General features: G+C 40.8%; 1 protein-coding gene across 1 annotated transcript; it reads left to right on the top strand.

The window, feature by feature from the left end:
- Nucleotides 1-508: 508 nt before the first annotated feature.
- Nucleotides 509-7,744, top strand: and1 (actinodin1). The gene is made up of 7 exons (XM_037694441.1): nucleotides 509-688; nucleotides 1,109-1,197; nucleotides 3,176-3,220; nucleotides 3,398-3,543; nucleotides 5,581-5,991; nucleotides 6,259-6,513; nucleotides 6,615-7,744. Exons 2-7 carry the CDS (start codon nucleotides 1,131-1,133, stop codon nucleotides 7,590-7,592), a joined length of 1,902 nt encoding a protein of 633 aa, XP_037550369.1. The 5' UTR covers nucleotides 509-688; nucleotides 1,109-1,130; the 3' UTR covers nucleotides 7,593-7,744.
- The last annotated feature ends 19,508 nt before the right edge of the window (nucleotides 7,745-27,252 follow it).

The following is a 27,252-nucleotide window of genomic DNA, read 5'->3' as shown; positions in this document are numbered from 1 at the left end:
TGGTGATGTTGCATCATAAATCTCAGCTGTGAGTTGTCCACTGGTGGACCTGTTTCTGATGGGGCAGGCAAGCCTGAACACAGTTAAACTGTGGAAGAAACTGTAGATTATCAAATTCCTCATGTGTGGACCAGCTGTGGCTGTGAGCGTTTAGTGGTTTGTCCCTGCATGAGGTCCCTGAAAAGTGCTTATGTGGCACCTTGATTATCCTTCATTATTTTCTCCAGGTCTCTCTCCTCTTTTACCGTCTTTTTTTTACATGTTTAGGAGTTATCGTCACACCTCAGTACATATTCAGGGTTTGCCTCAATAATAATGATGAGTAAATTTGTCAAATTTAATAAAACAACCCAACTAAAGCAACTACTTTCATCAAGTTTTCCATGTCTCAGTCTCGGGCCCTCCTACCTTAGCTCTTGTCTTTAATTAATGCACCTTCAAGACACGCCATTGGCCAAAACGTTGAGCCAATCATCTTGTTGAGGTTTAGTTCCTAGACCCCCATCTGTGTGTGGCAGAGAGAATGGGCTCTTTTTAAAACCTTGTGTGATCTTTACGTCTGTTCACTCTGTAAAAAGGGCTGCAGGACAAGGAGTGCCAATCACAAGAAAAGCCCACAGACACCTGGAGCTTCCAGAGTCCAGATCGGTGCCCACAGACGGAGCCGTCAGCGTAAAATAAACACAAGGTAAGAGGAGCAGGTCAAGTCTGTGTGTACTGAAGTAGTTACAGGTGATTTCCAGGGTTTCAAAATCTGCTTTGCAAAAGTTTGCTTCAGTGAAAAACACCTGGTTTTCTGTTCATGATGATGAAGTCTGTGGCTTCAACACGGCCAGGAGCCATGTAGAAATATGATTATTGAAGTTCGCCTCACCTGTGGGGCCAGGTGGACACCAGCACACATACGAGGGAACACATCCAAAGGAAATATTTCCTTTTACCTCCTGTTGTGAGACAATTGTTATTATTTTTACTAAAAGTGCATCGGTTTTGTAGATTAGATGATAAAATGTTGCCAATGTGACAAATTTAAGGCCCAACGGTGGCAGAGTGAGACATTATTTCAGAGTAAAAGCCTTCGTTTTTATAACAATGTGTTTGATTTTAGTAGGAGTGGAAGACGTCCAGTCATGGCTGAACGGAGGAGTCTCTGTGGTGTTTGGATCGGCACACTGCTGCTCGTGATGCTGCTGCCTGGTGAGCACAGTTACAAACCAGATCATCATACGCTGCTATAATATAGAGATAAATGCAGAAACATACAGATAGAAAAAAAACATTTTAAAGTTTATGGGCTTATGATCAGGTATAATTCATATGTCATCCATATTGTTTTTATATTATGTAAGCTGCATGTTACAACAAATATATATTTAATTCTTAAAATGTCAACAAGTAGCAACATTAGCCTCAGGAGAGTCCAGAACTTTGCTTTTAGGCGTTTTATTTTGTTAGATTATCCACTAAAAATGCAAATATTTTTTTTTTCAACACAAAGGCATCAGTAAAGAATATCTGTGAAGTTGTAACTATTAAGTATTGACATTTCTTATTGAAACCACCTTTAAGACATGTCAATCTTTCACCCAACACTATGCACTGAACATGAAGGCAGTGAAATCTGCTTGAATCAGCAGATTTCAGCAGCAGTTGGATTTTTCAGAGCAGCTCTTCAAAGCACAACTCCATGAATGGACTGCGTCCACATCGAAGATAAGCACATTTAGCAAAGTTGCACCTATTTGGTGACAAAAGAGCTGATTTTCCAGGTGAACACACAACTCTTATCTACTGACTGAAAGCAGCTTCTGAATCAATAGCTGGATTGTGGGGGCAAACAGTCATTCGAGCTTTTAGTGTTGCATGAAAAACGCTGATATGACTAAATGTTAGCTACTTTTCTATTAAAATGGTTTAGAGGTTTTACATCAACGCAGCTGTTAGTGGATAAAAGAGCTGTTTTGAATGAACTGAAAGGTGTTGATGTTGAATAAAAAAGTGATAAAGCCATGAACATTTCCTGATTTATTTTCTGGGAAATTTTGCACAGATTTTAAACTCCAGAAACCAACACAGATATTCTATATTCATGAGCAGCTTCTTCATAAATAATTCTTGTTATTGCTTCAGGTGCTAGCCCTGGAGGTTTTGTTTGTTGTGGGTTGGCTGGATCGGACCCAGTCCTTGACCTCCACAGACTCACGAGTCATCGTCGCAGCTCGTCCATCACTCATGGAGCCTCTGGCGTTCATTTATCATCAGCAGTGTTTCAACATGACGACTGGTCTCCCCGGTGCCACCTGTTTCCACTTTGTTCTTGACATGAGTGACGTTTTTATAAAGAAGAGGGAGGTGCAGCTTGTGTGCTTTCTTTTAAAATGATTTTTGAAGTTTCAGAGAAGGAGCAAAAAGGAGGGGGCTTTTTTTTAAAATTGTTCCTGCTCCTGTTTAAGAAAAAAAAAGACCAGTCAGCTTCACCTCCTGTTTCCAGATGTTCCAGCTGCTTTTTTATAAGCTTGTAAAAAAACAGTAGAGCGGATACACAGAAGCAGCATCATTTAACCCACCCTCCTCTTCCTCCTCCTCCTCCCTGGTTCACCTTCATTTCTCCTTCCCTTTAATTCATCTTTCATTCCTTCACTCATCACCACTTCTCTAACCTCCACCTCATGTTTACTCCAGTTCAAACTCTTCCTTTTCATATCAGGAGATTGATGTGTCTCCACATCCGTAACCTCGAGACTCTGGATCTTTGTAAACGCGTCATCTCTTCCTCCTCCTCCTCTTCCTCTGTAAGGGATTAGCACCTTTTCCCTGCGGAGATGAAAGAAACTGGGAGCAACGCTGAATCTGCTGTTTCCTCAGCCTGCATGCAGGGGTCAAACGGTGCACAAACCAATGTTACACAAAGAGATGCACACACACATGCACAGAAGTGCACACACAGCTTTCTGAGAACACACTGGGAGGTTTGATGTTATAGGCATCCCTATAAAATCTGCAAAACGCTGCCAGTGCTTGAGGCACAGCCAATTACTCCTGCCCTGTTTATGACGGATGTGTTTAAGGTTTAATGTCAGATTATCGTTACATTAACAGCAAATTAAAACTTCTGAACAGAAATGAGAACGTAAAGTAACTTCTTGCTTTGACACCTCTGTTTCTGTGTTCACAGCATTCTTGTCTGCTGGACCAATTGCACAAAAGTCCAAAGGAGATGGTAAAAAAAAAAAAAAAAATCAATTTTTAAACATGTTTATACTTTTAGACCTGATTTAATATTGTGACCTTTAAATAAAAGCAGCTCCCCATCTGTGAGTGGGACCTGCTTTAAAAGTCACTGGGATATCTTAGTCTTTAGATCAGCGGTGACTTCTTGTCTTCGACCTGTTCTCAGTGGGGGAAAGTATCAAGGAGAAGGCAGCTGCGGCAGAGTCGCACAGGAGGCTGATCAGGAACCGCAGGAACATCAGCTGGTACAAACAGCACTCTGATTTCTGGGCCTGGTACAAGTACTTCACTGACAACAGCAATCAGGAGGCAGTGAGTAAACACAAACAGATAAACAACACAATTTGCTTCTATCTCAACAATTTAAAGAACGAATAAATCACCTATGATGTTTAAATGTTGATGGACTACAAATCACCTATACATTAAAATCAACTGATTTTTTTGTAGGAAATCTTTACGATATTTTGCTGTTTAGGTGATTTAGAATTCCTAACGTTATCCCCATTACTGGATATTAAGTTGGATTTTATTTGAAGTTGGAGGAAGGAGCAATAGCAGCTTTTTTTTCTTTCCCTGAAGTGTATTGACAGAGTCTGATGAAAATGTAAGGTGGTGAAAAATCGATATAATGCTGTTTGTTTGGACAGCTATCAAGCTTGATTCAAACTTGTTTCACAAAAACATAGCTGACAACAGTCTGCAGCCTGGTCTTTATGTAAATAACCACTGCCATGAAAAAGTGTTTCATACATCTATCCATCCATTTTCTTTACCCGTTTATTCCATTTTGGGTCACGGGGGTCGCTGGTGCCCATGTCCAGCAATCACTGTGCGAGGGGCGGGGTACACCCTGGACAGGTCGCAAGTCCATCACAGGGCCACATAGAGACAAACGAGACAAACAACCATTCACTCTCTCACTCTCACCTAGGGACAATTTAGAGTTACCAATCAGCCTAACATGCATGTTTTTGGTCTGTGGGAGGAAACCGGAGTACCCGGAGAAAACCTACGCATGCACGGAGAGAACATGCAAACTCCACCCAGAAAGGCCCCTGGACCGGGGTTTGAACCAGGGACCTGTTCGCTGAGAGGCAGCAGCTCTACCAGTTGCGCCACCGTGCTGCCGTGTTTCATACAGTACATTTGAAATCTTTGAAAATTGTGAATGTTTTTATGACGACCATATAGCAGTCTCTTGATATTTTGCAGTTTGACTTTAGTGGTCTCACTCTTTTGCAGGTTTTCAACATAAAACATTGTTTCCCGGTGGCCTGGCCAGGTTAAGGCTCGGTTCGGTTCGTGCTGGATTATTTTAAATAAACAATCCTTGCAACTCACTCTGGTATATCCGCCTCACTGAAACTCCCACAGCAGCGATGGGGAAAGACAGACCTTACCCCCGCTCCCTCCTTTCTCTTTCTGAGGCTGTCAGCCTCAGAAAGAGAAAGGAGGGAACTCAGGTACCAAAAGGAACTAAAATGTAAAAACTTTGTCTGAGCCACTTTCAGCTGACATATTAACTCCAGTTAGATACCTGATATCTTTTCTGCAGGTTCGTGAACAAGAGTTTGATTTGTTCTGTTACTCTTTCCACATCAGAATCAATAATGATAGAATGCTCCAACCGTCTTTCTGGCTTCAACGTTAGCCAGCTGGCAAGAGAAGTCTATTCAAAATGATGTATTCATCAGTTGTTTTAAAGAAAAAAATGAAATGATATACAATATTTTACATTTAAATTATCATCTTGGGGGACCAGATTTGGCCTGTGGCTCTTGAGTTTGTCATATGTGGTATAGAACATTGTTAAGAACATTGCAAGAGTGTGGGAAGGGTTTATTAAACCTCAAAAATTATATAAATACTAAAATAAATATAATGTCCCTACCTTGCAGATTTTCACCTATTGCGGGGGGGTGTCTGGAACATAACCCCTGTGATAAATTGGGAACTACTGTACTCAGTTTTGGAACTGGCCCCACTCAGACTAGTCGTCAGCTCGATTTCTTACTTAGAACTCTTTGCCTTTCAAAAGTTTTTAAAATGGGAAATTATAATTAGTTGGTTTTATCCCTTTTCAAGCTCCTGTGGTAATGCTTTACTCTGAGTCCCTTTTTTAAAAGTCACAACGTTTTAGTCAGATAGACCTAAAGAGTAAATGGGTTTACTGTAGCTATAACTTTTTGTTGAAGTGATTGTTAGAGGAGTTTATTTAGAATATTATGGTGGGAGTGAATTCAAGCTCACTCAGATAAAAATAACTTTTGGAAGGGTATGAACAGACCACTATGCACTTGATGCTACCAGAATCAGCTCACCAACAGACACCCTCCGTCTCCTCAGGTGCAGGAAATGGATCGTATCTACCTGGCTTATCTCCAGAACAAGAACCGTGCTGAGGCTCGCCGCTCCTACAAGGCCTACCTGCGCCACCTGGGGGAGATCTACAAGTCCTGCGCTGACTCTGATAACCCCAACTGTGTGGAGTCATATACATCCAGGTCCAAACCTAAAGCAGAGCTCCCCAAACCAGCACCAGTAAAAACCTGTGACCCCACGAAGGACCCACACTGCCTGTATATGGCTTTAGCCCAGGGTAAAAGCCCCTACATGCCCCTGGTGCTTCAAGCTTCTCCTGCAGCACCGGTCAAGGCCCCCGCTCCTTTGTATGTTCGTGCTGCCGCTGCTTCGGTTAAAGACCCACAGTCTGGTTATCACTACTACTCTCCATCTGGGGTGTCTTTCCTTACCAAGGTAAGCTAGAGTGTTTAAAAGGATGTGTTGAATGTAATATATTTTGCACTGCAAATTAAAAAAAACATTAATCAAACTAGTTCATCAGTTTGTTTTTCTATATCTTTAGACCAAACTTTCCAAATGTTATCAGAGAAAGTTGAAATAACTCCCATTTGTTAAAAAAAAAATCTACATTGTCCCTGAATGAGAAAGTTATGGAAGCTCCTTCTTCAGTAATAATACCCAAGCTAATATCTGTTTCTTGTTTTGTTTTGTTTTTTCCAGGAGCAGAAGGCTGAGCTGCTTCGTATCTGCTCTGCTGATGATGTGGAGTGTTTGCAGTACCATCTCAAAGCTGCCTATGGCTATCAACCCTCTGCTGGCTCCGCCCCTTCATATGCCCACCTGGGCTGTGATCCCAAGAAAGACCCTGCCTGCAAACCCAAACAAGTGCAAAAAGCTCCTTCTGGTCTCCACCTACAGTACCCCAACTGTGATCCATACCGAGATCCTTACTGCACCTACGCTGCTTCCTTTATGGTATTGATTAGAGTAATTAATCTAATCACATTTTATCTGTTGCTATTTTTTTCTCCTGTTTTGCTATTCTCATTAATGCTTACTGTGATTTTTCCCTTCAGACTCCCCGTGCTCCCAGCCTCCCTGTCCCTGCTGGTCCAGGCTCCTGCAACCCTCTCTATGAAGACGACTGCAACCCTCTGACTGCCACCAGATTTGCCTCGCCACCAGACGAGTACCGAAATGATGAAAGAGATGAAGCTGCATCTATCCGTGCAGCTCATCCTGCCGTGGAACAGAGGGACCCTTATGCCATGTTTAGGGATGCTTATTCTAATGCTAACAGAGTCCCTGATCCCTATGCAATGTACCGTCAGCCTCCAACCCCAGGGTCTCCTCCGTCTGCTGATCCATACAACATTCTGCGCCAGTTTATGTCCCAAGCTCAGGATAACGACCCATATGCACCACGCATGCCTGCTCCTGAGTCCAATGCTAATGATCCTTTCTCTGCCATTCGTGATGCCATGAATCGTCATCACCCTTCCACATCCAGGCAGCAGTATCCCTTTTCCAATCCAAGCTATGAAGGATCACCCCAGGAGGAGAGACACCCTCTGGGTCCTCCAGGTAAAACTAAGGAGGGTTATGACTGCTTCATTGGCTATGACCGTGAATGCTACCCCGTGAAACCCAGCCAACCTCGATCTGGTGCTCATCGCCGCATTCCCTACCCTGCCGAGGCCTATGAGCCCCACCTAAATGCTGATGGTACCCGCAACGGTGTCCTGGAGCCGTCTAACCCTCATTGCGACCCCGAGTATGACCGTGACTGCCGCCTGCGTCGCCACGAGTCAGAGCAAGCTCAAGTAGAGACCCACCCCGAGCATCATGCCGAGGAAGACCACACACAGGGTGCTGGAGAAGGTGAACAGCAGGAACAGGAGCCCTACCAGAGTGGCCAGGAGGAGCCTCATATGTCTTACCAGCCTCACTCGCCAGGGATGCCCAGCCTCCAGGACATCCTCAGACTTTATGGAGATCGCTACCCTGAGCAGGATGATCACAGAGCTTACGCAGATGACTACCGCAAAAAGTAATCATGCGCATGCATGTCATTGGACACAATACACCATCCCAATCATTTTCTGTAGCCCAGTTTTTGAATGCCTCATGCAAAAAGCATCCAGATGTGACTGGTCAGGAAATGGGACACATGAAATCTATGAACCTAAAGAGCAAGAACATGAACATACAGCAGAGAATGCTTGCCTTTTATGACTTTAGATGCTTCAGATTTGCTTAGTACATTTTATTTTAAACCATCTTCCTTGCCCTCTAATTTTATGAGTTCTACGTAAATTTCCAGCTTTGCTTCTGTATCTTTTTGTCTTACGTTTCTTTTTTTTAAATTTTTTTTGCCTTTTATTTTTGGTTGTTGATGCATTATGAAAAGAGATATTTCCATTTTGAATGTTCTAATAAAAATAAACCCAGAATCTCTTTATTTGGACATTTTTATTTTGCAGAACCCCAAAACTTTTGTTGCAGCCACTACACCATACTGGTCATTCAAATATAATTTAACAGACCTAAAGCTGAAAATGATTTTATTATTCAGGGCAGCTGTGGATGAGTGGTTAGAGCAGACATCCTTCATTGGGAGAGTTGCTGGTTCGATTCCACCATTTTGAAATGTCCCTGGGCAAGACACTGAACCCCTCAATGCCTCTGATGTGTGTCCCATCATTGTATGAATGTGATCTAAAGTACTGATTAGTCTCTAGATTCAGATTAGCTTTGTAGAGATATAGTAGAGTACTATATGAATGGACAAATGAGGGTACAGATTGTAAAGTGCTTTGAGTATCTTGACTAGATAGAAAGGCGCTATATAAAGTAAAGCCCATTTACCATTTATTCATTCACATATGAAATAATACTACTGATTTACTGAGCCTAAAATAATTCCTTGTTTGCAAAAAACAATCCTGCCACGAAGGAAGTTAAAGATCAGGTGCAGAGGATGTTGTGATATTTAGCAGCATCTACTGGACAGTGAAAGCTCAGTTTCTTCTTCTCACCATCAAACATGTAAGAAAAACTACACTGCAAAAAGTTATTAAAAGCTGTCTATCCAAAGTTGTGTTTGATCTTTTCCTTTTGAAGTACTGTAGAAAATGCAAACAGGTAATGATTATAATGGTATTACTTGCTCTAAAGTATTGGAAACACAAATGTAATATTTACTTAGTTCTAGCAAAAAAACAAAAAAAACATTTTGATTGTAAACTTCATCCAAGTTACCTCAAGAATCACACAAGATGTTAAACCTTTGTCTTAATTTAATCTATAGAAGCTTCTTAACTTTTTTAGGTGATGATAAACTTGGCAATTCTGTCTACTAAAAAAGTATAAACTAAAAATACAGATGTACATAAAGGACAAAGGTTTAGACTACTAGGACTAAATTATTCTAAAAAAATACCCACCAGTATATTCATAAGCTATATGAATATAACATGTTCAAGACAGGTTACATACTGTACATAAATGCATATGCATGAAAACAATGTTACAGAATGAGCCTTGAATAGTTATCTGCTGACTTTTATACAGTTCAGTTCAGTGGAGTTCAGAGGGCGTTCCTTCGTCCTGTAGTCATCCGCAGTCCCAGACATGATCCATGGCCGTCAGAGGCTCCACGAGTCGGTGAGTGGCCTCCAGGTCAAGATAAGAAAATGTTTTGGGCTCAGCAAGTTCTCGAGGCAGGAGGGAAAGTTGTTTCTCAGCCACAATATAAAAACACAATAAAACGTTCCCAAAGAAATGTAGAGATCCCCAACAAACGCAGAAATGTGGGCTAGCAGGCGGTGATTACAATAACACGATTAGCTCTTTAAAATACAAATATAGAACATAGTAGCTGGTGACTATCCTTAAACAATAGTAGCTCATGTTTTAAATGCTAGCATTAATATTCCCAGCACTTTAGTGTAAGTTTAAAGGTGACAAAGTAAAAAAAAAAGTCTGATTGAAGAATATTGGTTAAAATGGACCCATTGCTGTTGTGGCATTTCAGTGTCATGTCTTTATAAAACATCAGAATTTTGGAAAATAAGAGAATAACAAAAGGTTTGAAAGAGAGTTTTGAAAAATCATAATTTTGAAAAGATTTTGAAAAATTTTAGTTTTTGTTTAGATAAGGCTGTTTTTACATGTACAGTATATCTGTATTAGCCCCCATTATATTTTCTCTTTGCAGCACCTATTAGAGTATGAATGGATCATAACAGATGTGTAAAACCTTTATTGTGAAGACAATTATGATGCTGCTACAATCTTAGTACTGTACTTTTTGCCATATAAGTCACACCTTTTTACATAAATTTGCATGCCTTGCGACTTATACAGCGAAGCAACTAATATACATATTCCCCCATATTTATAATCCAATTTTTGGCTGAGATCTTACGACTTTATTCATTCTGACATGGAAAATATTGAACACTACCTAAAAAAGTTAAATCTCGTCCTCTGGACATTCAAAAAAACAAAAACAAAAAAAAAGATTGTAGAAACGTTTCGTCTTTCTTCCAAAATAAGTTTTTCCCGTGCATGCTCCTGTGGCCGCCATTTGGCAGCCAATCGATTTTTGGCACACGAACGGCCCATGTTTCCTTTGGTCAGCAGTGATGCATAATAAACGTGACGCGTCAGCGTTGACGTGTAATCTATGTAACTTGTACGGTGAAGTGACATATTTATGTTTTTTCCACTTTATTAGACATATTTGGACTGATGCGACTTATATGGCGGTGTGACGTGTACGGCGGTAAGTACTGTACTTGCCAGTGAAGTTTCTCTTGCTTTTTTCTGTTTTCCCCAACAACTCTACACCTGCTGCCTTGGCATCTGTGAGGATTTAGCTACACCAGAAGATCAAGCACAGTGCCACCACTTTAAGGAAAGTAAAACGAGTTGCCTTTATCTTCTAGTTTGGAGACAAAGTGTTTAAAAAAGCCAAGTAACCATGACTGAGGGTCAACATGGGGGTATTTGTGTATCTGCTAAATCTGAATGTATGAATCATAAAACAAAATCTGTCACAGTGATCATCATTTCAAACAAATGCAGCTGCAAGAAGCCACTAAAACAGAATGTTTGTTGTTTGCTCAGACTAAAATTGGTCACTTATATTTCAGCGTAATGTGGCCAAAGTGCTTTTCGAACTGTGTTTTTATCTTTGGCCTGCAGTACAACACCGAATACAAAGGAGTTACCATAAATCTGCTCAGACAAATTTCCACTGAAAATGAGTTGGTTATTGATTTGTCTTCTCTCTGCTCCCAGAACCTGCATTGTTTTTCCTTTTCTGTTTTATCTGATACTTTCTTTGAAGAGTGTAGACTTTTACTAGATAAAAATGTATGGTATCTACTAGGTCTGGTTTAAAGTAAAAAATCTAAGCATGTGAAGTCTCCACTCCAACTCAAACCTCACTTAAACATGAGCACTGTGGCACGCAGCCCCTTTCCAACCAGAACCCCATAAATAATCTGATGGCAGGTCAAATTAAAGGCAACTGGAATTCTCTTTGACTCTTGGAGATGTTTACATCTCACACAAGGTTTCTCAAACCTGAAAAGAGTAAAAACATCTCCAAGAATCATAAAAAGGTCTAGCTGTCTTTGATTCAACTTGTTAGTTTTACTGTATACACCAGGGTACCTTATGAATCATCAATAGTAAATACGTTTAAACTTTGAAAGAGTTTATCACTTTTAAGGCTACTTTTTCACCAGACTGCAAGATTCAAACTGGTGATTGTAAACGAGTTTGGTTGATGATTCATGTGTTATAAATTTCTAATCAGAAATATTGGAGCCGTCTCTTTGATCAAGAACACAAAAGAATAAGCCAGGAATAAATGCAATATGAGGGTTAAAAAAAACATAAAAAAAGTGAAAAGAAAATCACTTATCTTCTATCTACAATAGAAGTTTTGTTGTGCCTTTGCGTATTTTCTTTGACTTTCAGCAGATTGAGCTTCAACAAAAATTCACACCTTTGCAGGTGTTCGTTAACTGGGGGGACTACAGGACTGGCAGCTGGATTTGATTTATCAGGACGATGCATCACCAAAACTAAAAAGGTGGTATTTCTGTCATCTTCTGCTCACATCTAAGAACTGGCCCCAGGTGGGAAGAAGCTCTGAGGGGAGTCCCACCTCCGCTCATATTTTCAAATTATTGACCTTAAAAAAGAACAAAAGCAGTGGAGAAAAGGGGTGAGGAAGAGGTGAGTTAAAAGTGATGTGATAATAAAAAGACGGAGCTGAGAAAACAGAAGCACACAGCAGGTGTTTGGATAAAAAAGGGCGAACTCGCAGCAGAAATATGTCAGCACATGTCTGTCACTATTTATGGACCATCATAAGATGAAGGAGAAAAAGGACTGAACTGTCATGTCTCCCCTTCCAGAGAGGTGGACTAACAGAAGCTGTGGGATCTCTGCGCACTCGTGTTGAGTTGAGAAAGGTCACACATGACTTAATGTCCGTTAAAACCACAGCATACAACGAGTTCCTCATTAGTCTGTCATGAAGATTAATAACATCTGATTTGTGTTGGTTATTAGTGCTGTACTATGTTTGTGATGATTCAGTGGCGATAACAATGTTGAAAATGTGTCCAAAGTCAATGTATTTATCATTGAAAATATGTATATAAGTAGACAATCACAGCAACGTTTAGAGGTATTTTAATATCAATAAACAAACAAACAAAAATGATGCAAAAACCTGCTACAACACATTAAAATGTGCCGTAGCTGATACTGATTGTTCAATTCAGTTTATTTCTATAGCTCCAAGTCGCAACAGAAGTTGTCTCAGAGCACTGAACAGAAACATTCACATACATTAAAAAGTCATTTAGTAAAGTTGTCTATCTAAGGAAGCCAGCAGATTGTGATGGATCTTCACTTCATCTCAGTCTCTCATCCTGAGCAAGCACAATGGCAACAGAGGAAAGGTAAAACTCATTTTTAACAAGAAGAAACCTCCAGCAGAACCAGGCTCAGGATGAGCACATCTGCTTTGACCGACTGGGTTTGAGAGGAACAGGAAGGAGAGACAAACACAGAGGTGTACTTAGAAATAAGGATAGAAATAATTATAAATACAAACAGGATGAGCAGAGTAAGTAAAGACAGCAGCAGAGTGAGGAAATGTGGTCAGTTTGTTCTCCAGCATTCTAAACCTAGCTTAGCTCTAAGGGATAGCTCGGGAAACCCAAGCCGACCCTAACTATAGAATTTATCAAAAAGGAAATACTTAAGCCAAATCTTCAAAGTAGACCATCTGTGTCAAGGCCCAGGGGCCAGATGTATGGTACGGTATGGGCAAATGTGGTCCTCGTTGACATCATATCTGGCCCCCAAGATAATATGTGAAACGTAAAATACTTCTATTTTTTCAGTAATCTTTGATTATGACATCAAAAGTACAATAAAGAACACCAATTGAGATGAATTAAACTTTTGTTGAGGAACCTCTGACCAAGAAAAGATGTTGTATATCTGACTTGAGTTAATGCAGATTCTGAAATTGGCCCTTAGTTTGAAAAAGGTTTTATTTTTGGCCCCCTTTTGTAAGTGGGTTTGACACCCCTGAAGTAGACAATGTGTCAGTCTCACAGACAGAAACTGGAAGTTGGTTCCACAAGAGAGGAGCCTGGAAACTGAAAGATCTGCCTCCCATTCTGCTTTTAGAAATTATAGGAACCACAAGTAAACCTGCAGTTTGAGAGTGAAGTGCTCTGTTAGGAAAATATGGAACAATAAGATCTGTAATATAAGATGGAGCTAGGATGTTGAGAGCTTTGTAGGTTAGAAGCAATATTTTGAATTCAGTTCTGGATTTGACAGGGAGCCATTGGAGAGAAACTAAAACTGGAGAGATATGATCTCTCCCACTAACTCCAGTTAAGACTCTGGCAGCAGCATTTTGGATCAACTGAAGATGTTTTAAAGACATATTTGGACATCCCGATAATAAACCATTGCAATAGTCCAGTCTAGACGTGACAAATGCATGGACCAGTTTTTCTGCATCATTTTTAAACAAGATGTTTCTAATTTTAGTGATATTGCACAGGTGGAAGAAGGCAGTTCTAGTAACGTTTTTAATGTGGGGGATAAGACATGTCCTGATCAAAAATAACACCACGCTTTTTAACATTAGAGCTGGAGGACAGATTAATACCATTCAGAGAAAGTGAAAGACTGCAAAATGTATTCCTAAGATGCTCAGGTCCAAATATCACAACCTCTGTCTTGTCTTGTTTTTTGTTGTGTACTTTTCCATGTTTGCAAGGCATTAAATTTTTTTTTCTTATTTCAGCCATTAAGTTTTTATGTTTCCTGAAGACAAACTGTTGAAACAAGGACGGAAGAGAAACAAGGACACAGATACGGAGACGTGGCGGTGGGGGTCTTATCATTGTGTTGCAGGGTTGCTCAGAGACTAAGCTCTATGAAGTAATTTCAAACTAAATTTACATGAAAATTACTATTATTTACTGTGAGATATTAGGCATGTTAGAAACAATTTTTAGCTCCACATTCAAACATTATTAGGGAAAACAATATGATTCTTATCCCTTGGGTATTTTCAAGTTTTAAAACCAAACCAATTGAAAAATTTTGAAGGTCTGATAAAGTTTCTTTTCTCTGCTGAATACCTCTGATCACTTGGATCCTGTATCGTTTGATGCTCAAGGATCAGGGCTCTCAGAGGGGAGCGGTCGCCTGGTGACATGTTGTAACGTTGTCATGACAACCTTGGTGTGATAGATGTCCCCGCTTCCTGCTGTCGCCTTGGCAATGTTCTTGTGTTTATCATACCATCCTTCGCCTTGAGCTCACATTCATCACTCTGCTGCTCAAAAAAAGAGGTGCACCCCTCGGTAACGATTAAGTATGAATCACTTTTTTAAAACACTTCCAGCTGTGTGTATTCTAGAGGTATTTTCTGCAAATCATGTCACTGGTGTTTATTTTCCAAACTTGCCACCACGCAGTGGTTAATTAGCTTCCCTCTAAAGTGTCAGCTTTTCAGCATTTAATTAAAGAAAAGGGATGTAATGTTCTGAAAATTAATTCTGAAGTGGCTGTGAAAGTGGAGCAGCCATTTGCTCACAAAGTCCGTTCTAATAAAACTTGGGAATTTCTGAGTTTGTGTGTCAGAATTGTGCTGTCCTGCACATTTTACGAACAAACCATGCCTGTTTTGAATGGATCCATTGTAAATGTGTTCAGGAACATCATGCCCTTACTGTATGTGATGTTTGCTTCCAAAGTTTGCTGTTTCCTGCAGTCTATTCAATCATACACCAATTTAAATGGAAGAAGCTAAATTATTTTAATAAAATTTATTTAAATGGTAATTCTAAGTCCTTCAAAATACACAAAAAAATGCATTAATTATCAAATGTTGCAGAATTTAATTCAGCAGAATTGCGGAAAACAATGTATTGTGGGACCAGCATACAGTGACATGTGGAAAAAGAAACAATCTGTCTCTATGACTGTATTTTGAACATCTGAACATGACTGTTTTCATGTTTGAATGTTCTTACTGCTGACGGTGAAATAAATTTCCCCTCATGTGCAAAACAGACATTATTTTGAACTGTAATTTAGTAGTGTGAAATACACTATCATACATAAAAGCATTAACACAAAATGCACAGTCATGTAAATTCAATGGTTTTTGTGATGTTTTAATGTGATTTGAAGACGGTGTTTTTTGCGTGCGTTCAAGCAAAACAAGTTTATTCTGAAAGTACACAAAAAGTAGCTCTTGGCCATTTTCATTTTGTGAAAGAAGCTCTCAAAGGACAAAAGTTTGGAGACGCCTGCTATAAATAATCTAATGTACTTTGTATTTGCTTTTGAAAGAAACGAGTAAAGATAATGGATGGACAGACGGATGGATAAACCAAAAAGATTCCAACCTCTCATGCCATTATTTACAGATCAAAGGTTATCTTTTAAGAGTTGCCATTTCTAAACGAAACAATGCATTCTTTAAACTTCTTATTTTATCTTTTTTTTTAACACCTTATGAAGGAGTCCACATGTGCTTCTGGGACAAAATTTTAATTCGCAATCTCTATCTCTCATCCAATCAATCAACAAACGTCTAAGCTTAGCCTAATCATGAACAATTTTCAAATCTAGCCATACCTCCTTCATGCTTTTATATAATTTAAATCCTTTCTTGCACATGAATCAAATGTCAGGGAGACAATCTAAAAGTGAAACACAGGAAGGTTTTAATAAGTCTTACCACCAGAATACTTCCTTAACAAAATACCTATTTTTTGTCCTTCCTTTCAGAAACATAACTCAAACTTTAAATGATACAAATATCAATAAAAAGTGGAAACAATAAGTAGACAAAATTTTCTATGTTGGCTTTTTAGTATTTCCTCATTCCTTATAGTTTACAAAATAAAATAAATAGAAAATCACAATTTATTTGCTTACATTATTCATGCATTTCTTTTATTGGTTTAAAAAATAAAATAAACATGAGGACTGACAAATACAGAGATGAAAGACTGCCAGATTTACATGTAGCAAATTATTATTCCTGGCAGCTCTCATTATCTCTGTCTTTTATTTCTAATTTTGTCTCTGAATTATTTACCTGAGTTTGTTCATATTTAAACCACACCATAAAATTGTAGTTTTTCAACTTCTCCCCGCCAAGGATGAGAAACTGGAGCAAAGGGCAAACAGTGAGAATGGCTGCATCCAGGCAGGACCTGCAGAGGTCAGGGATACTGGCAGGCTGTTTATTTTAATTCAGGATGAACAGCAGCATTTGTCTTCATTGCTGTGATCAACCACAGCATGCAGACGGGAACAAAGGTGAAAGATGATGGATGAAAGAGAACGGCTGAACAGTAAACATGCATCTCATGGCTCTGCACTTATGTTGCATGTTTGCCTTAAATCAGGCAGTGTTTTCAGGAGCAGCTGTTTGCTTGTAATGAATGTTCTCATTACTCAACATCCCCTTTGACATTTGCTTTCCAATTTACCATAGTGAAAAAAAAAAAAAAAAAACAAGGTTAGTTCAAGTGAGACCAAAACTAAAGTTTAACTCAAGTTTTTCACTAATAAATGCAAAATATATACGTATGAAGTTTAAATCCAGAATGAGTAAGATTCCTTCCCACACACATCATCTTTATTCTAAAGATGCATGTGTTGTTTTTAGACTTTATTGCCTCTAAGATGCTGTCAAAATGTTTGCTTTCTCAGATTCTAGGTCTGTGTTTAGCATAAATAAATAAAAAATGAAGTTTACAAGTTTCCAGTAATCCTCTAGTCCTAAAAAAAGAACTGATGTGGGTAAATAACATCTTTTGTTGTCTCTGTATTGTCCTGATTTTAAGACCCTTGAGCTGCAGCTTCTCTTAAACAACTTCACTCTAATCTATTTCTAAGAATAGTCTTAATGAATTAACCAAAATCAAAATTAATATAAAATTCTGAACTATTTGAAAGAAATACAGTGCTGTAATTAACACTAATTTCTTTTTATTTTCTGTACCGTGTACATTTCTTTTTATTTAATTACTTCATATTTATATGTTCCTTTTTCCTGTCCTCTCAAACCTCAGATGGTTTTTGCCTGTTAAAGTTTCAGTAAGTCTCAGTCAAGTTGAGTGCAAGTTTCAACGGAAGGAGACAACCGAGATGACAACTTAAAAGTTCTGTTGGGACCCAGTGCTGACCACATGTTTAAGGTGATCTAAAGTAACTATTGGGGTTCCTAAAAAAAATGTCTTCCCTAACAAATGGAAAAAAACAAAATGAACGTACCCTACAGTTACATTTCACACCATTCCATTTTCTGGCAGAATAACAACCCAACCAATTGGTACCAGAATCCATTTCCATGCTTGACATTAGTGAACACAAGGTTACGTTTACTTTATTTGTCGTTCACACCACGTGGTACATCCAGCAAAAGTATAAATTGTAAAGAAAAACAGTAGTGAGATTCAACGGATTCAAGGCTCATTATTTGTCATTCCACCACATGCGATACATGTGGTGGAATGAAATTATATATACAGGGTCCCAGTTACATCCAACAAAAGTATTAAAATGTAAAAGAAAAACAGTAACAAGATCTAAGATACAGTATGAACTAAGAAAAACAAACGCTAATAAAAATGCACTAAGCACTATTAGCATAAAAACAGTAGCACGAACATGAGTCTGTGTGAGCAGATGAGTATGAATGAACACAACAACATGAAATAAATCAGCAGCATGATGTGATTTTTCACAGTGATTATTCTGGTTAGAGATTCATGAGTCTAACAGCTTCAGGGTAGAAGCTGTTCTTCAGTCTAGTGGTTCTGCACTTAATGCTCCTCAACCTCCTTCCTGAGGGGAGAGGGGCAAAAAGTGTGTGTGCTGGGTGAGTGGGGTCCTTCATGATGCAGATGGCCCTCTTCCTTCTAAATCTAGATCTAAAATCTATCTGTATCTAGATCTAAGACAAGTTAGAAGTTTAACCTTGCTGGAGGCCTGGTCTGGTCTACTTTGATTTCTAACCTGGTTCTGACCAGATCAGACCAGCTTCAGCTGCTCACAACGAGCGATCCCAGACTCAACACCTGATAAGGAGTCGTTTTTTTCTTTTGCTTCCTTCCAACACTTACTGAGTTGCACTTCACCCTAGTTATCCACCATAAAAAACAGATGAGACCGGTGAGGTCACACATAGTCACCCCACTGCAAATAGGTAACTCTGCAGACTAATACAAAAGGTGTATCTGGAGGGCCACATCTGATTGGACAAAAAAAAAGACTGGACAAAAAAACAAGGCGTTTGTGTTAACCACCGATATATTATGTCTATAAACAAGGCGTTATTGGCAGATTGTGTTAAGCACAGGCATATTATGTTTATGGTGTTAACCAATTCGACATTAGCGGCGTTTCCATAACTTCTCTTTCCGCCTCTCTTAACACAAAACTTCTGGTTACATTGCAAAATAAGAGCAACATAACTGGGTAGTGGGGAGGGCTACATGTTTGTTTTTTAATACCTAGCCATTACATTAAAAAACAAAATCTGTTTTGATTGTTGAATAATGTGAAAATAGTTACAATTGATTAATGAATAAAGAAAAATACAGTAACCACAATAATAATAATAATACTTAAACTGGCTTTGGGACAAAGGATGTTTCCTTTAACTTCACATTTTCTTGTTCAACCTTTTAAATCAGTCACTGCAGATGAGTGATTGTCAGTTTCTGTAAGATTTTTGCAACTGGAGCAGGTATTTCTGTTTACTGGTTAACTTCCTCAGCTGTTTCACATTTTAAGTGGCAACCCTACTCCATGTTTCAGCTCCTTTCATAGATCAGATCTCATAGAAGAGGACTTCTAAAGAACAAATTTTGTTTTTAGCTTTTGTTTTGGGCCATTATCTTGTTACAGGACTCATGATCTTTAATTGAGATCAGACTTTTTGACAAATAGGAGCAGGTTTCGCTTCAGATGCTTCATATTTCATTGTACACAGACCACACTCAAGTCAACCTGTGTCAGGTGCAAACTACAACCCAAGGAAAAAAAGAGAATCTTTTTGTGTTTGACAGCAGATATAACACCGTTTCTTAGAAACCTTCAGTTTAAAAAAAGAGTTGGCGTAACTTACCTAAAGAGCAGCAAATACAGCTAGCCAATCAGTATTTGTCCTCTACAAACGCCTATTCTTCAGAAAAAAATGTCATGCCAATCGTGCGGCTCATCCATCAATCAGCCAATTGTGTGCCATGTTCAATCATATTTTGAAAAACCACGATAGAGCAAATCCGTGATAAACAAACGGCAAAGCAGTGAGAGACTACTGTATATTAGTTTGGATAACAACCAAGAAAAATGTGGATAGAATGAATTACATTCACTACAGTGATGGAATTAATATGATAATTGTAAAAATATGGACTTTATTATTAAACCATTTACTTATATTTGTAATTTGTCAGTCCAGAGTGATATATTTGCATAAAAATGAAAAATTAACAAAAGTAATTCCAATATTGAAAAATGGTGATAGACATAGCTTCGACCATTATAGACCAATCTCAGTGCTCGTCCGGTGTTCCAAAGTGCTTGAAAATTGGTTTGTCCAGAAATTGGATAGTTATGTTAAAAAGAATAACTTGAGTGAGAGTCAATATGGATTTAGATCAAATAAATCAGCATCCCTTACAATACTAGAATCAAATGAAGACCAGTGTTTCCCCTAGTTAGCTTGCCATGGTGGGGCGCTCATCTCATCCATGATTTTTGCTGATGGGGGGAACGGAGAAATGTTTGAGCGCAGCTTGTACTAACAGTTTTTGAGCGGGAGCATGGGGCGTTCAACATGAGGGAAGAGACAATGTGAGTGCTGCCATGGGCTTTTTAGCTAGAGAGCCTGTATTTTGCACCGCTACCTTAGTGATATGTCAGTGCCGGGTGGGGGTGGGAGGGGCAAATTCAGATTGGTAGGCGGGGTGCCTGTATAATGGTAGGGGAAACACTGAAGACATTACAGAAACAATATATAGTGGGGATGTTAATTGATTTAAGAAAAGCCTTTGATACCATCAACCACACTTTATTACTTTCCAAATTTCAGGAGTATGGGTATAGTTCATATATAGTATGAACTACTATAGTATATAGTTCATATAGGGGATAATTCATAACTGGTTGAGTGGTCATTTGACTAACTTGAAACAATTTGTGCAGCTAGGAAATAAAAATGAATCTTCAAAATATGAAATGTGGAGTCGCCCAAATTTCAGTGCTAAAATCAAAGATTTTTATTGTATATATATATATATATATATATATATATATATATATATATATATATATATTCAGGTCTCTCTTGTAAATGAGTCCTCGAGGCTCAATGAGATTTACCTGTCTAAATAAATGTGGATTGATATAAATGACATTTGTAAGGTGTCTAAAATGTTACAATTCATCCACTTAGCTGATAATACAAAGTTATTTTGTTCTCGGAATGACTTAAAAACATGGAACGTATCGCTTGTAAGATGTCTAAATTTAATGAGTGATTTAACTGCAACAAATTATTGATAAGCTGGAATAAAACAAAATTCATGATTTTTGGTTTTAAAAAAAAGAAGAAGATTCTATTATAATGTCCTTAGATGATAATCAAGTTGAACGGGTATATGAAGTTAAATTTTTAGGGGTTGTTTTGGATCATAAACTCAACTGGATTCTCATATAAAATACATAAAACAAAAACTATACAAAAGTATTGGGCTTCTAAACAAATTAAGAAATGTTATAGAACTACCAACACTCCAGACATTACACTATTCATTTGTGGCAACACATAAAAAACCAACACTAAACCTTGTATGTAACACAAATCAGAATCAGAATAAACTTCATTGGCATTGCACCGAGATACAACGCGAATATGTACGTACAGTCGTCCGAAGATGATTGTGACTATGGTCAAAAACATTCGTGTTTACCCCAACCAGAAACCATGGATGACCAGCCAGGTTCACACACTCCTCAGAGCCCGCGACGCTGCCTTCAGGTCAGGTGACAGAGCTCTGTACCGAGCTGCTCGAGCCAACCTGAATAAGGGAATAAAAACAGCAAAGGCTGACCATAAAAGGAATATAGAGTCCCATCTGTCCAGCAACAACTCACGAGAGGTGTGGAAGGGCATAAAAAACATCACTAACTATAGAGGCTGTGAGGTGACAACAGGAGACCTGAGTGCATCACTAGCAGAGGAGCTAAACTGCTTCTTTGCACGCTTTGATGCACCACAGCAGCACTCATCTGATCCTGCCCTGCTCCCACACCCACCCGGTTACTGCACCACTCCACTCACTGTACGGGAGCATGATGTTAGACGTTCCCTCCAATCAGTGTACCCCAGGAAAGCTACTGGCCCAGATGGAGTACCTGGCAGGGTGCTCAAAGCATGTGCCCTCCAGCTCGCCCCCACCTTCACCAGAATTTTCAATCTCTCCCTGGCCCAGGCTGTCATCCCTCCCTGCTTAAAATCTGCAACCATCATCCCAGTGCCGAAAACGCCTACCATCACCAGCCTGAATGATTACCGACCGGTGGCTCGCACCCCGGTAATCATGAAGTGCTTCGATAGACTGGTTCTCCAGCACATCATGGACTATCTCCCTCCGAACTTTGACCCCTACCAGTTTGCATATCGCACCAACAGGTCCACAGAGGATGCTATTGCAGTAGTTCTCCACACCGCGCTGAGCCACCTGGAACAACAGCACAGCTACGTTCGAATGCTCTTTGTGGATTACAGCTCGGCCTTTAACACAATCATTCCGGACATTCTTATAAATACATTGGACAATCTCGGCTTCCCCCCACTCACATGTGCCTGGATAAAAGACTTCCTAACCAATCGGCCCCAATCTGTAAGACTTGGTCCCCACCTCTCCTCCACTCGTACGCTGAGCACTGGCTCCCCACAGGGCTGTGTGCTGAGCCCCCTGCTGTACTGTCTCTACACCCATGACTGCAGCCCGGCCCACAACAACAACCTCATCGTCAAGTTCGCTGATGACACCACAGTGGTCGGACTAATCTCTAAGGGAGATGAGACATTTTACAGACAGGAGGTCCTGGAGCTAGCAACCTGGTGCTCAGAGAAAAATCTGGCTCTGAATATCAAAAAAACCAAGGAGGTGATTATTGATTTCAGGAAGCACAGCACCAACCTAGCCCCCCTTTACATCAACGGCGAGTGTGTGGAGAGGGTTCACACTTTCAGATTTCTTGGTGTCCATATCTCTGCTGACCTAAACTGGAAAGAGAACACCACAGCGGTCATCAATAAGGCTCAGCAGAGACTACACTTCTTAAGAGTCCTTAAGAAGCACAACTTGAACACAAAACTGCTGCTGACCTTCTACCACTCGTCCATCGAGAGCCTGCTGACATACTGTATCTCAGTATGGTACGGCAGCTGCACCCTGGCTGACAGGGAGAGGCTTCAGAGAGTAGTCAAGACAGCACAAAAGATAATTGGCTGCCCTCTCCCCTCCCTGATGGACATTTACACATCACACTGCCTCAACAGAGCAGAAAACATAATCATGGACTGTTCACACCTGGGTTTTGAACTGTTTGACTTGTTACCTTCAGGGAAACACTACAGGTGCATCAGAACAAGAACAAACAGATTCAAGAACAGTTTTTTTCCCGAAAGCCATCACCACACTGAACTCACACATGCACTGATTTAATAATATAACCTCCCAAACCCCTGGACTTCTAATGTGCAATACTACTGACATTTCATACCCTCAGTCACCTTAACTACCTCACTAATATCCATAATGTGCAATACAATTGTGTAATACTTGTATTTTTTACTTTCATTATTATATCTATATTGCGTTAACATTTTTTATATTTTTAGTGTGTGTTTAATGTGTGTTTTCTTAAGGCGTGTTTTTGCACTGGAAAAAGGAGTGGCTCTTAATTTCATTGTACTGCGTATAATGACAATAAAGGCATTCTGATTCTGATTCTGAGATGGGCGGAGTGCACGAAGCTGCGGCTATAAATAATTAGCGCGGCCTTCTTATTCTTATTAAGAATAATATTTTGCTTAGATAAGAAAAGGAAAGAAAACATGAGGAGAAACGGTATAAAAAAAAGATCTCTCACACCGTGTCCTAGACAGGGCATGATTTGAGGCATCAAAAAAACCTACCACAGCAAAGCAACATAAACAGACGTTATACATTTACATATAGGCGGTAAAAACATTGAATTTTTAAGGGAAAGTCGTAGCATAGTCCAGAGCGGGCCATGTTTCGTGCCTGTATTGTCGAGGTGGCTTACCGGATCTGTGGCCGCAATGTTGTCGGTGCCTGTCATGGCGGCAACCCTCGAACCTGGTGGTGGACACCAGTTGGTGAGGGATGCTGTCAGGCTGAAGGAGGTCAAGTCAAGTCAAGTCAGATTTATTTATAGAGCACATTTAAAACAGAAACTGTTACCAAAGTGCAAGAGGTGTCCTATCGGGCCTTTTTGGCCTGTGGGACCCCGGAAGCAGATGATGGGTACCGGCAGTCCAAGCAACATGCGGCTTGGGTGGTCGCTGAGGCAAAAACTCGGGCATGGGAGGAGTTCAGAGAGGCCATGGAGAATGAATTCCTCACTGCTTCGAGGCGATTCTGGTCCACCATCTGGCATCTCAGGGAGGGAAAGCGGTACACCACCAACACTGTTTATAGTGGGAGAGGTGTGCTGCTGACCTCAACTCAGGATGTCGTGGGTCAGTGGGCAGAATACTTTGAAGACTTCCTCAATCCCACCGACATGTTTTCCACTGAAGGAGTGGAGCCTGGGGACTCTGGGTCGGGCCCTCCAATCTCTGGTGCTGAGGTCACAGAGGTGGTTAAAATGCTCCTCAGTGGCAGGGCCCCAAGGGTGGATGAGATTTGCCCGGAGTTCCTTAAGGCTCTGGATGTTGTAGGATTGTGTTGGCTTACGCGACTCTGCAATAGTGCGTGGACATCGGGGGAAGATCCCCTAGATTGGCAGACCAGGGTGGTGGTCCCCCTTTTCAAAAAGGGGGACTGTAGAGTGTGTTCCATCCAACTACAGGGGGATCATGCTCTTAAGCCTCCTTGGTAAGGTTTATTCGGAGGTTCTGGAGAGGAGGGTTTGTTGGATAGTCGAACCTCAGATTCGGGAGGAGCAGTGCGGTTTTCGTCCTGGTCGTGAACCACTGGACCAGCTCTACACTCTCAGCAGGGTCCTGGAGGGTGCATGGGAGTTTGCCCAACCAGTCTACATGTGCTTTGTGGACTTGGAGAAGGCGTTCGACCGCGTCCCTTGGGGAACCCTGTGGTAGGTACTCTGGGACTATGGGGTACCAGGCCCTTTGATATGGACTGTTAGGTCCCTGTATGACTGGTGTCAGAGCCTGGTCCGCATCACCGGCAGTAAGTCGGGCTTATTCCTGGTGAGAGTTGGATTCCGCCAAGGTTGCCCTTTGTCACCGATTCTGTTCATAACTTTTATGGACAGAATTTCTAGGCGCAGCCAAGGTGTTGAGGGGATCCGTTTTGGTGGCCTTAGAATTGCTTCTCTGGTTTTTGCAGATGATGGGGTCCTGTTGGCTTCATGAGATCGTGATCTACAGCTTTCGATGGAGAATTTCGCAGCAGAGTGTGACACGGCCGGGATGAAGTTCAGTTCCTCCAAATCCGAGGCCATGGCCTTGAGCCGGAAAAGGGTAGAGTGCCCTCTCTGGGTCAGGGAGGAGGTCCTGCCCCAAGTGGAGGAGTTCAAGTATCTTGGGGTCTTGTTCACCAATGAGGGAAAAATGCAATGCGAGATCGATAGGCGGATAGGTGCAGCGTCTGCAGTGAAGCAGGCGCTGTACAGGTCTGTCGTGGTGAAGAGAGAGCTGAGTCAAAAGGCAAAGCTCTCAATTTACCGATCGATCCACGTTCCTACCCTCATCCATGGTCATGAGCTTTGGGTTGTGACCGAAAGAACGAGATCTCAGATACAAGAGGCCGAAATTAGTTTTCTCCGCAGGGTGTCTGGGCTCTCCCTTAGAGATAGGGTGAGAAGCTCGATCATCCAGGAGGGACTCAGAGTAGAGCCGCTGCTTCTCCACGTCGAGAGGAGCCAGTTGAGGTGGCTCGGGCATCTGTTTAGGATGCCTCCTGGATGCCTCCCTGGTGAGGTGTTCCGGACATGTCCCACTGGGAGGAGACCCAGAGGAAGACCCAGGACACGCTAGAGGGACTATGTTTCTCGGCTAGCCTAGGAACGCCTCGGGATTCCCCCGGAGGAGCTGGACCAAGTGGCTGGGGAGAGGGAAGTCTGGGCCTCCCTACTTAAAATGCTACCCCCTCGACCCGACCCCGGATAAGCGGAAGAAAATGGATGGATGGATGGATGGACACCAGAGAGCACACAAATAAATTGTTTATTCAATCAGATATTTTGAAATTAAGGAATCTGTTTAATTTAAAACCTGACATTACTTCTGTTGTAACTTGGCGCTATGTAAATAAACTGAACTGAATTTAAACTTAATTTTAGTAGTTATGTTTAAAGCTAGAAATATATCATAGCCAATTATTTTACAAAAGTTATTTTTCTTAAGCTCAAGTGATAAAAATAACAGAAAGAAGTACAATGGATGATTTCAAAAGTAAAACTGTGTGTACTACTTAATGTGCATTTCAGGGCACGGAGAAAAAATATTGAACAGTGTGGATAAGGAGTTGAAAAAATGCTATGCTATAAATCAATTCAAAACATTTTATAAGAAAAGAACGATTAACACTTAGACACCTTTGAGTTGTTAATGAGGAGAATAATATATTGATTGCAACTTATATTGCACTTCCTGCAGTAGAACTTCCTGCAGTAGCACTTCCTGCTACCGTGGCAGTCTGCAGCGTCTCGGCTCCTCTGCAGCCTCATAACAACAAACTAACCCGATCCAAACCTGATTAAAAGTTTGGACCTTCTTCAAAGTGACTTTGCCGCTCACTGGCTGCAGAGAGCCTTATGGAACCAACCAGAAATTTGGACCTGGACTACTTCCAGTCCCAGCGGTCAATCTGAGCACTGCTTCTGGGCACAGGTGGGCACTGGTGGTTTTTCTTGGGCAGGACAACATTGTTTGGAAGTCTGGTGTCTTCCCCTGAGCTCATCTGTACTTTTGCATCTGGATTCCTCTGGATTATTTGATTCATTTGGAACAATTGTACGGTTCTTTGCCAATACTCTGAATGTCCGGCTCTCTTCAGAGAATTGGTGTCTTCTGCTCCGACAGAAAAAAGGCTGTATGTGTGCCTCTGTGCTGGGCCCAGGCTGCGGTCTCACATAGAGCTGTTGTGAGTCGGCGCGCACCGAAGGAGGCGTGAGCACTTCTGAGTGAGATGCCGTTTCGGTGGAGGCGGCAGCTGTCGTGGAGAAACATGTTTACTCCAGCTGCGCCATGAGTGGGCAGAAAAACAGCAGAAATTAAAAATAGGCTCTGGCTGAGAGACGAGGGATTTTACCAGACTTAGTCTGCTGAAAAAACATTATTTTAGCTGATATGGCAGATGAGTGTTGTGATATTTACTGAACTGCGGTGCCTTTTAAAATGCTGTTTAGAGGTTACTGGCTCATTCCGTATGGGGAATGTGTGAAGAGAGGCAGCTGAGAGATCAGCTGATCTGACAGACTCTGATGAAAAAACTTTCAGAGGTGTTTCTGTTTTATATCAAAACATACATCATCAAAAAAACACATACCTTCCCCTCAAGGATCTGTTACCTGGTGGAGGGGTCCAGCGGAGGAGTGGGGCATGAAATCGCTGCCGCAGCTGTGGAGCGCCTCTGGTGCTGTTGCTGGTGTTAAAGACGGGAGCTGGCTGCGGGCCACCGGACACGGAAACCACCTCGAGCCTACGCCTTTCCCCCCAGCTCAAACCTCCCTTAGAAGTGGCAACTCTCATTATCAATAAATTAAGGAAATGTCAATTAAGTTTTATCAATTATATTAAGAAAATGCAGGAAAAGGTCACAATTTACAGTGCTGGACTCTCCCGTCTGTGACGCGTTCACAGACCCAGAAGAAGGGCCCCAATGTCCTGTGTCATTAATC

The sequence above is a fragment of the Nematolebias whitei genome, chromosome 20 (assembly GCF_014905685.2).
Source record: "Nematolebias whitei isolate Nwh7 chromosome 20, NemWhi1, whole genome shotgun sequence".
Taxonomy (NCBI): domain Eukaryota; kingdom Metazoa; phylum Chordata; class Actinopteri; order Cyprinodontiformes; family Rivulidae; genus Nematolebias; species Nematolebias whitei.
Note: the sequence above shows the minus strand (reverse complement) of the source record. Positions and strands in the feature narration are given on the sequence as shown.